The following is an 11,784-nucleotide window of genomic DNA, read 5'->3' on the forward strand; positions in this document are numbered from 1 at the left end:
AGGAAAGATAGCCAAACCATGGCTTACAAGGGAAATTAGAGATAGCATTAGATCCGAGGAAGAGGCATATAAATTTGCCAGGAAAAACAACAGACCAGAGGAACAGGAGCAGTTTAGAATTCAGCAAAGGAGGACCAAGGGATTGATTAAGAAGGGGAAAATAGAGTATGAGAGCGAGCTTGCGGGGAACATAAAAACTGACTGTAAAAGTTTCTATAGGTATGTAAAGAGAAAAGGATTGGTGAAGACAAATGTAGGTCCTTTACAGTCAGAAACAGGGGAATTTATTATGGGGAATAAAGAAATGGCTGACCAACTAAATGCATACTTTGGTTCTGTCTTCACAAAGGAGAACACAAATATCATACCAGAAATGTTGGAGAACACATGGCTTAGTGAGAGAGGAACTGAAAGAAATCAGTATTAGTAGAGGAATGGTGTTGGGGAAATTGATGGGATTGAAGGCCGATAAATCCCCAGGGCCTGATGGTATGCATCCCAGAGTACTTAAGGAAGTGGCCCGAGAAATAGTGGATGCATTGGAGGTCATCTTTCAAGATTCTATAGATTCTGGAACAGTTCCTGCAGACTGGAGGGTAGCTAATGTAACCCCACTATTTAAAAAGGGAGGCAGAGAGAAAGCAGGGAATTATAGACCAGTCAGCCTGACGTCGGTAGTGGGGAAAATTCTAGAGTCCATTCTCAAAGATTTTATAGCAGAGCACTTGGAGAACAGTGGTAGAATCGGACAGAGTCAGCATGGATTTACAAAAGGGAAATCATACTTGACAAATCTACTGGAATTCTTCGAGAATGTAACTAGTAGAGTTGATGAGGGGGAGCCAGTGGATGTGGTTTATTTGGACTTTCAGAAGGCTTTCGACAAAGTCCCACATAAGAGATCAGCATGTAAAATTAAAGCGCATGGGATTGGGGGTAATGTATTGCGATGGATAGAAAATTGGTTGGCGGACAGGAAACCAAGAGTAGGGATAAATGGGTCTTTTTCCGAATGGCAGGCAGTGACTAGTGGGGTCCCGCAGGGATCGGTGCTAGGACCCCAGCTATTCACAATATACATTAATGACTTAGATGAGGGAACTAAATGTAATATCTCCAAATTTGCAGATGACACAAAACTGGGTGGGAGGGTGAGTTGTGAGGAGGATGCAGAGAGGCTTCAGGGTGATTTGAACAAGTTGAGTGAATGGGCTAATGTATGGCAGATGCAGTATAATGTGGATAAATGTGAGGTTATCCGCTTTGGTAGCAAAAGCAGGAAGGCAGATTATCTAAACGGCTATAAACAGAGAGGGGAATATGCAGCGAGACCTGGGTGTTCTCGTACACCAGTTGCTGAAGGTAAGCATGCAGGAGCAACAGGCAGTAAAAAAGGCAAATGGTATGTTGGCCTTTATAGCGAGAAGATTCGAGTACAGGAGCAGGGATGTCTTGCTGCAATTATACAGGGCCTTGGTGAGGCCACACCTGGAATATTGTGTGCAGATTTGGTCTCCTTATCTGAGGAAGGATGTTCTTGCTAGAGAGAGTGCAGCGAAGGTTTACCAGACTGATTACTGGGATGGAGGGACTGACGTATGAAGAGAGATTGAGTCGGTTAGCATTATATTGGCTGGAGTTCAGAACAGTGAGGGGGGATCTCGTAGAAATCTATAAAATTCTAACAGGACTTGACAGAGTAGATACAGGAAGGATGTTCCCGATGGTGGGGGAGTCCAGAACCAGGGGTCATAGTCTAAGGATATGGGGTAAACCTTTCAGGACTGAGATGAGGAGAAATTTCTTCACCCAGAGAGTGGTGAGCCTGTGGAATTCGCTACCACAGAAAGCAGTTGAGGCCAAAACATTGTATGTTTTCAAAAAGGAGTTAGATATAGCTCTTGGGTCTAAAGGGATCAAAGGGTATGGGGTGAAAGCGGGAATAGGTTACTGAGCTGGATGATCAGCCATGATCATAATGAATGGCGGAGCAGGCTCGAAGGGCCGAATGGGCTACTCCTGCTCCTATTTTCGATGTTTCTAACGTTTCCTCAACAATCCAATGTGAGCTATATAATGGGATCAAACCACATACCTAATCTCAATCCAGTTTATGTTAAATGAACAGGTTCTTTAAGAAGGGAAGAAAGGTCCAGATGATGATGGGAATGGCAGATATTTCCTTTTATGCTGCTCACTCCAAGTCTGCATGCTGTAAATAACCAATGGTAGGCTTTTGAAATAAGGGAGCAGGGTACGCTTAATTCAATGGGAAGAACTTGGGACGACTGACCAGAGCAAATTAAATTTGATATCACACAGGTGCAAATGTGAGTCACTTCGGTTTACAGTGAGCAGAATCTGGGGACATTTTTACACAACACTGAGCAAGGATCACAACACTTACAAGCAATCTTGATTTCTACAAGCTGACTCAGGATAATTCTGGTCAAAACTGAAGCGCCACTGAGTGCCAAAGACAAGGAGGGATTTAAAACCTAGCAGAAGAAAAACGGTTACAAGACAGCTTTCCACTAATTGCCATCTGTATGAAACAAAACACAATTACCTGATGAGGTCACAATTCACTGCTTTCAGCTTGAGTAACTGGTGAATCGAAACAGATTCACACTGTACATCCTCACATTTTCAATTCAGATATAGTGAAAATATTTTTAAAATACAATAGGCTTTATGGTCACAAAATGAGATAATTCATGATGCCAACAAAACAAAAAGGCCAATCTAAGCATTTAAAATGTCTATTTAATTAAACAAGATCCTGCCAATCAATTGGCACTAATAAATCTCCAAAAAGTCTGCTGCACCATCATAAAATGTTTATAAAACACAGCATCACGCAGTGTGTACTGCAGATACTGACAGAATGTCTGACTGACAGACGTGCTGCAGAGCTTGTGCAACCCGAAGAGCAACAGCTTCCAGCAATAAGCTTCCAACTGGAGTCAATATGCATGCACCATGCAATTGCAGTGAAGAAGTGCTCCCAGCCAGCTTTACTGCTGGCCTATTAAGATCTCCTTTCACCAGTGAACAAACATCAAAAACAAAGAACGTAGATCTCAAATTTCAATTCTTGTAAATCATATTTACCCTATTTCAAGCCACAGTAGTCTGCGGAACTAAGAACACATACTTCTACATGGGGGCAGAAATCTTATGCGGCAAATACAAGCTCAAGAAATGTGCATTTAAAGAAGTAGCTCATTGCTGCTGCAGGAGTCAAAAACTACAACAACCTCTTGATTACTTACAGAACTGCATGCCGATGCTCGAAATTTGCACCACCCGTGCATTCCTCCTCCACATCCGTCTCACCCCCTGAGCTGCTTTCAGTGGCATCGGAATCGAAAGCCCTCTCCGAAGTCCTGAGTTTTGCAGTCACGCTGGACACCAGTTTCAGCAGATCCTCAGAAATAGCTCGATCTTTCACAAAACCAGAGAAAGCATCCCCATTCAGTGAAGATAAACATTTACTGCCCCCGCCAGATCGAAGGGAAGAGCTGGGATTAGAAAAAGCATCGACACCACTTCCTTCTAAATCCGTTCTTGGAAAACTCCTCAGCAGCGAAGATCCAGTGCTGTTCCCGTGCAAAGTACTTTTATATTTATTATTACTGTTACTGCTCTTATTAATAAAACTTTCGGTGAAAGAGGAAGAAAACTGCTTTAAACTGTGCCCCACCAAACCTGCCAGCTGCTGCTGGGCATGGCGCTCCACCTGCTTAGCTTGTACTACCTGCAAACGTTTGCAGAGCCGATCAGCCCTGCTCCTGATCTCAGCTTGTTTACTGGCAACTAATAAACTCTGAGCACTCACCTCATCCTGACTAACACTAATATTATTGTGGTTATAATTATTACTACTGAGACTATTACAATTATGGTGATTAATGGTGCCAATGTTGGTACTGTTTCTCCCATCGGTATGTTTTTGTGTGTTTTGGGTCTCAGTCCCCATACAATTATTAAGATTTATTTCGCTGCAGCGGAGTTTAAGCGAACCTTCCCCGTGGTTGGCGCCATGAAGTTCGGCTCGATATCCGTAGTCGAGGCCGGGGATTTTGCTGCTGCCTTTAGACAGTAGGCCGAGGTCGGAGGCGGCAGCGTTGGTGCTTGTTTGCAGCAGGAGCCAGCGGCTTTTATCCGGGTTCCCCTTACCAGGCGAGGCTAAGTTCAGCGAAATGGCGCCGTTACTCCGCTGGACACCACAACCTCCCGACGCTTTGTTACTGCCGTTCACCAGGCCGGAATCGCGGCTAAGACAAGGCGGCTCTTTGGCCAGGCCGTTGCCGGCGGTGCTCGATACCGGAGCCTTGCCCCGCTCCTGCTCCTCGCCTGCAGTAGTGGAAAAAAATCCATCGGAATTCATTCCGTCCTGGTGCTTGCCGCAATGCCCCCTGTTTAGGCCGAGACCGGGGGCTGCCGTAGAACTCACCCCCTGCAGCTCCCCGGCCTGGTGGTGACGATGGTGCCGACGGTGAGGAGAATGGTGACGGTGGTTGTGATGGTTGTGGTGGTTATAATTATTTGTCTCGGGCACTTTCGCTCCTCCTCGAGCGGTTGCCGCGCACCTCTCGCCGCGGTAAAAAGGCTCGGGGCGCCGCCGCACTCTGGTCGGCCGGGCCAAAAAGAGAGAGTCCATACGGTCGACCGAGAAAAATAAAGGGCCGGCGAGTTTTTTATTTTTATTATTTTCCTCCTCTTCGTCTACAGTGCCATTTGGGGCCGAAGAGGAAGGCAGCGAAGACGAGGGTGGCGAGGACGCTGCTGAAGGAGGCGACGACGATAGCGGTGGTAGTGATGATGACGACACCGCCAAGTTGAGTCCGTGGTGCTGCTGCCGCGCTTCGCCAGCGCTTTCACTCACAGCCGGGGAAACCATTCGCTTCAAGCGGCCGGCGGCCATCTTGTTTTTTTTCTACCCTCCCCCACCCTCCCATCTATATCTCTCCTACCCCCCCGCCCCCACCCCCACCCTCCCATCTATAACTCTGATCTCCTCCCCCACCTTGTCCGCGAGATCTTTCCACCCCTCCCCCACCACAAAATGGCGCCCGCGCTTAGGCACGGAGAAAAAGCGCGCGCACCTGCAATTCCAACCGACAATATGGGTCAAATCGAAGGAAAAAAATGCCCCCAAGTCGGGCTCCGTTAATAACCTAATTTACCGATTTCTGTGTGTGTGTTTTTTCCCCTATGACACGTATGCTTTATATCCAAAATTGCAAAGTTACATCTTCATTCTATAACTTAAGTTTAACTAATCCTACATTAGAAAAATTTAATACTAAAGCAAGTAAAAACTAGATAAAAGGGGATGGAAAATAAGTGTTTACTTTTTTTCACAAGTTTTAAAATTAGACAAAATCTTCTGTATCTACAACCCTTGCAGGTGGAGCTTTTGGTTAAAGCCAATTGGGAAGATGGCAACAAATCAGCTCCATGCAAAGAGTACACTTTCCTTCTCCATCGTGCAGCATGCCATTGCAACAACAGCGTAATGATAGAACAACTTCTCCACATACTAAAAGGACCCAGAATTCATCACTCGAGAAAAAGTACTGAGCAAACTATTGGGATTGAAGGCAGATCAGTCCGCTGGATCTAAAGGGCTACAGCCGAAGGTCTTACAGGAAATGACAAAGATAATGGATCCATTGGTTATAATATTCCAAAATTCCCTGGATACTGGAAAGGTTCCAGTGGATTGTAAAAAGCTAATATAACACCCTTATGCAAAAAGGAAGGCAGAAAGTAGGATACTATTAGACCAACTAGTTTAACGACAGTCGTTGGGAAATTGTTGGAATCCATTATTAAGGAAATACCAACAGGACATTTAGAAAATCAAAACACAAACCATCTGAATCAACATGGTTTTATGAAGGGTAAATCGTGTTTGACTAATTTGCTAGAGTTCTTGGAAGCAGTAACAAGCAAAGTGGATAATAGGCAGCCTGTAGCTGTAGTAAATCTGGAATTTCAGAAAGCATTTGATAAGGTGCCACACAAAAGGTTAATACACAAGGTAAGATCACATGGTGTTAGGGGCCACAGATTCGGTCCTTGGGCCCTAACTATTTACAATCTATATTAATAATTTGGATACAGGGATAGAAGGTACTATAGCCAAATTTGCATATGACACTAAAATAGGTGGGATAGTAAGTTGCAATAAAGAAATATACAAATGGATATGAAAGTTAGTTGAATGGGTCAAAATTTGGTAGTTGGAGTTTAACGTGGATAAGTGTGAGGTTATCCATTTTGGTCGGAAGAATCGAAAGGCAAATTATCTAAATGAAGAGAAACTTCAGAGTGCTTTGGTGCAGAGGGATCTGGGTGTCCTCGTCTATGATTCACAGAAAGCTAGTATGCAGGTACAGCAGGTAATAAAGGAAGGCAAATGGAATTTTGGCATTTATTGCTAAAGAAAGAGTATAAAAGTAGGGAAGTGTTGCTACAACTGTACAAGGCACGAGTAAGACTGCACCTATTGTGTACAGTTTTGGTCCCCTTACTTGAGGGGGGATATATTTACATTGGAGGCAGTTCAGAGGAGATTCATTAGATTGATTCCAGAGATGAGGGGTTTGTCTTATGAAGAGAGATTGAGCAGTTTAGGCTTTTACTCTCGAGTTTAGAAGAATGAGAGGAGATCTAATTGACCTATATAAGATGATTAAGGGGATTGACGTAGAGAGGATGTTTCCTCTGGTGCGGCAATCTAGAACAAGAGGTAATAGATTTAGGATAAAAGGGTAGCAGATTTAAAACAGAGATGAAGAGAAATGACTTCTCTCAAGGGTGGCGAGTCTGTGGTATTCACTACGCCAGAGTGCAGTGGATGCTGCGACATTGAGTAAATTTAAGAAAGACAGATTTTTAATTAGTCATGGGTTGAAGGGTTATGGAGAATGGGCAGGAAAGTGGAGTTAAGGCCGAGATGAGATCAACCATGATGGTATTGAATGGCGAAGCAGGCTTGAGGGGCTGAATTGCCTACTCCTACTCCTTGTTCTTATGTTATGAGCTCAGAAAGGGCACATGGGGAGATAGGAGAGACGAGGGAAATATGAGGGTTCAGGGAGAGGGAGCTTTAGAGGAAGTTTGGCCTGGTGGGCCAGTGGAAGGGAAGAATGCATCAGAGGCAGATGGTCTCCATCTTCATGAGCTTCTCGCACTTAGTGTTGGAAGTAAGGGTGGAGGGAGAGTTTGCAATGAAGCCAGGGGATATCCTTGCATTCCAGGATGATCCTGGAATAATGAGCCGTTTTAGCAGACAACAGCAGGACCAGATCGTACTTTGTGCATCCGGCCACGTCTGGTGGTGAATGGCACAACCAGTTGTCTGCCATAGCCATTCAAGTCTGTGTCTCCAGGACTTAAGGGAGTGGAGGTGAGGGCTGTACCATGAAGAGAGAGAGGAAAGGGTTTTATTGTGGACTTGCACATCAAGGTGGAGATGTCGTTAATAAAAATCAGTAGCTGCAGAAATGTTGTGGCAAACAGAGGGCCACAGGCTAGACAGTTGGGATTTTTTTTTTCCCCCAAGTGCAGTTGCAAAGTGAATTTGGGTGGGGGGGGGGGGGGGTGGTGGAATAGTTTCTCCCCCACAGGGACAGATACAGAAGGAAGTCGGTTTGGGTGTGCATGGGGTTGTGAGTGATACAAGGAAGGTGATCAGAGATGGTCTTATCTGTGATTGATATGCTGGGACTAGCAAGACCACACAAGATGGCTAGGTCAAGGAGGTGGCCATGAAATAAGGGTTCTTGCAGAAATTTAGAGGACAGATTTGCTGTCCCTCGACCCAACTCAAAAGAACCGCTCCATATGCTGTTACAACACTCACTCTATGAGGTACTGATCTCTACCATGAGAAGTTGAACAGACAAGCTGAGCCATGTACATGAGCAACTGTGGGTCGCAACATGGTTCAGGTTAGTGACTGACAGACAAAAATGTGCTGCAGAGCCCTGAAGAGTTTTCTTTTAAATAAAACAAACATTCATTTAAAATCTAACCAGAAGGCCATTACGCTCCACAAGGTCTGCTCTGACATTCAATTAGATCATGGCTGATCTGTGTCTCAACCCCATGTGCCCACCTTGCCCAACAAAAATCTACCAATCATTCAGGTCTAACATTTTTGATTGACATTGCCTCAATTGCTTTTTGGGGAGTGAGTTGCAGTTTTCCACTAACCTTTGTCTTTGTGCAAACTGCTTCTTGACGGGACATGGCTGAGCTCCAATTTCAAGGTGATGCCCCCTTGTTTTGGGCTTCCCAACAGTACAAATAGTTTTTAATCGACTTTATCAGCTCCTCTATGTAATTAAAATTATATTTTATGATTACTCAAACATCTTCATACAACCTTGTATATATATCACCAATGTTCTGTCATGCTTTGGCAACATTCAAACTTGCTGCAAACAACACACATCACTGAGCCACACAGCCAAGGAGATGACATTTTATCTCAGGTTTTGGGCTGGGAAGGAGATTTCCAAGATGAGCAAGTTCATCTTCCTGATCAATAGACAGGAATCATTACTGCAAAATATTTGACAAGGAGAGGCTCACATGAAAATTAATTTGCATTTTTTTTAATATCTTATGCTTCCTTGGGATGTTGCAAGATGCTTCAGAGCGAATGGATTACATTGGTCAATGTTTGTATTTGTGGTCTTCATATCACTGCAGCTCACATCTAAATATGCTAATTGGGCAGAGTACTGGCAAGCTACTTGGACTTCAGCTTAATGCCTCAAAAGAGTCAGTGAGGATACAAAAAGACTAAATTTAAAATAAGTGACTGGTAGTAAAAGGTGCAGTGTTCAAAATAAACAAGAAGCAGTCAGGTAACTGAGCTCACAAACCCATGAAATTTCAAGAGAACAGATACAGTTGCCTAGGCTTCAAGAAACATATGGCTAAGAATCAGGGTTGATAGTTGGATACTCCTTCCCTATTGCGCTGAAGCATTCAAACATCTTCATTTCCCCCCCTCTCGTTTCAACCGTTTTCTCCCCTTCCCCTCTATCGTCTTCAATATGTTAGCTTTTTGAACAACTATGATTACACAGACACCAGTTGACTTCTGGTATCTCACCAAAATAGATGTTTTTCTGTGCATGAGCCAAGAAGCAAGATTAAAAGGTAGCACAGTCCAACCAACTCCTGTCCTCATCCAATATTCAACATGTGTCAGTGGACAGCAATCAGGAACAAAAATTTTGGCTGATTTTTCACTCATACCTCTCGCCTCAGCTTTGTCAAGGCCACTTCCAACACCAGTCTCGTTGCCCAAGTTCAGATCACCCATCAGTTGAGATAAAAATATATAAAGACAGACGCAGACGAAAACAGCCAATCAAACCAAACTAGGTCATCCATTCTGAAAACAAAAAACCTACATTCTCCACATTAGTGTTTTTGCTGCTTGTTGAACGATTCCATGTTCTCGGCCTCCAAAATCCTACCCAAGTCAATTCCACATATTTATCATGGTCATCAGGCTTGAATCTGCATTTTCTTACTCAGGTCAAACCGGTCTACCTTAACGACTAACCTATGTGGATTGGAAGAATAGAATTGAGGGGTTAAGGGTGATGATGATCCTTCATAAGCACGAGAGTGCACAGGCTGAATTCAGCATTCAAAAGAGCAACATTTTTTTTAATTTAGAGATACAGCACTGAAACAGGCCCTTCAGCCCACCGAGTCTGTGCCGACCAACCACCCATTTATACTAAACCTACACTAATCCCATATTCCTACCACATCCCCACCTGTTCCTATATTCCCCTACCACCTACCTATACTAGGGGCAATTTATAATGGCCAATTTACCTATCAACCTGCAAGTCTTTTGCAGGAGCACCTGGCGAAAACCCACACAGACACAGGGAGAACTTGCAAACTCCGCATAGGCAGTACCCAGAATTGAACCCGGGTCGCTGGAGCTGTGAGGCTGTGGTGCTAACCACTGCGCCGCCCCAACATGCCCGAGATGTTAATCTCGTGGGACAATAACTAATCTAGAGCAAAGCACATTGGAGCTTTTGAAACAAACAGTAAACGTTGACAACACTTCAGAAATCACTGCAAAGATGACAATGTTTCAGCGATAACTTGTTCCAGTGAAAGTTTGTACCAGAAAAGTTAACTTCTCAGTGATACAGTCCCAGAGCACTTACAGTAGCTCATCCAGCTAGCTATTCATCATATGCAAACATATTTGGTTGTACTGCCCCACAACCAAGCCCAACCTCATGACATTCAAAGTACACACATGCACTTACCAACTGGGATCGTGGACAGCAGTGGGTGGAAACCAGAGCTGATTTTTCTCTCTTCTGTTCCAAGTGGCACCCAAGTCATTTACAGCTCCCTAACTGCTGCCAGGGTTGAGTTCAGCTAACGCAGCATAGTCTGGGAACTCAGCCTGAGACTTTCTGCTCTGTGTGGTTGAGTCTGCCTTTGTCTTTAAGAAGTATATTTTGTATAACTACAGAAACTAGCAGCTTGACCATAAGAGAATAAGACAGGTTCGGAGAATGGGCAGACACATGGCAGATGAAATTTAATGCAGAGAAATCTAAGAGATAAGACACAGAGGAGAGGCAATATAAACTCAAGAATACAATTCTAAAGGGGGTGCAGGAATAGAGACACCTGGGAAGTTAACTGCACAAATTGTTGAAGGCAGCAGGGCAGGTTGAGAAACTGGTTAAAAAGGCACATGGGATACTGAGCTTAACAAATAGAGGTATCGATTTCAAAAGCAAGCAAGTTAAGGTGAACGGTCATGCCCTGTACAGGCATGTCCTTTTCATAAGTTTAAACATGGACTATATTCAACACAGCATCTTAAGGAACTGCATTTTCCTTTTGTTTTACATGAAGCACAATGGACATTAAACGTGGATGTGGGCTGCAAAAATGGCTGGTCAGCTGACCTGACCAGTGTACTTCAAGGACTACTCACTATCTCGAAAGGATAAAACAAAACATTCCAGAGCAAGAGGAGTCATCAACTCCAATCCTGAAACCATCAGGAGACATAGCAGAATTGAATGGGTTTATCCCAAAACAAAAAAGTCACCTCTTAAACCTCCCTCAGGAGGAAAGTCTTGCCACAATAAACCAGGATGGGGCTAATCAGCCTAGACCCCCACCATATTTGGAAAAGGAATGGTGAGAAGTCACATGGTGAAGCAACCATGTTAGTCTGTTTTAAAAATATTTAAAATACAGACTGCAGAAAAAGCAGTACCATTGTGCCTTGAGAACTGGAGACTAACATCTAGGAACAGATGAAGCACATGAGGAATATAAAGACAGTAGGAAGGAACTTAAGCAAGGAGTTAGGAGGGCTAAAAGGAGTCATGAAAAGTCATTGGCAAACAGGATGAAGGAACATCCCAAGGCTTTTTATACATATATAAAAAGAGCAAGAGGGTAACCAGGGAAAGGGTTGGCCCAATCAAGGACAGAGATGGGAATCTATGCGTGGAGCCAGAGGAAATGGGCGAGGTGCTAAATGAGTACTTTGCATCAGTATTCACCAAGGAGAAGGACTTGGTGGATGATGAGCCTAGGGAAGGGAGTGCAGATAGTCTCCGTCACCTCATTATCAAAAAAGAGGTGTTGGGTGTCATGCAAAGCATTAAGGTAGATAAGTCCCCAGGGCCTGATGGGATCTACCCCAGAATACTGAGGGAGGCAAGGGAAGAAATTGCTGGGGCCTTG

The 11,784-nt window shown here is 44.1% G+C and overlaps 1 protein-coding gene across 1 annotated transcript in view; it reads right to left on the reverse strand.

Annotated features, from left to right (window-relative positions):
* LOC137369874 (KAT8 regulatory NSL complex subunit 1-like) overlaps positions 1 to 4,948 on the reverse strand; it is a 306,772-nt gene extending 301,824 nt beyond the window's left edge. The window contains exon 1 of the mRNA XM_068031535.1: positions 3,276 to 4,948. Coding sequence (XP_067887636.1) covers positions 3,276 to 4,930 — 1,655 coding nt within the window. The 5' untranslated portion in view covers positions 4,931 to 4,948. The remainder of the gene's footprint in view (positions 1 to 3,275) is intronic.
* Between the last annotated feature and the right edge of the window lie 6,836 nt (positions 4,949 to 11,784).

Source organism: Heterodontus francisci, chromosome 5 (assembly GCF_036365525.1).
Source record: "Heterodontus francisci isolate sHetFra1 chromosome 5, sHetFra1.hap1, whole genome shotgun sequence".
NCBI lineage: Eukaryota > Metazoa > Chordata > Chondrichthyes > Heterodontiformes > Heterodontidae > Heterodontus > Heterodontus francisci.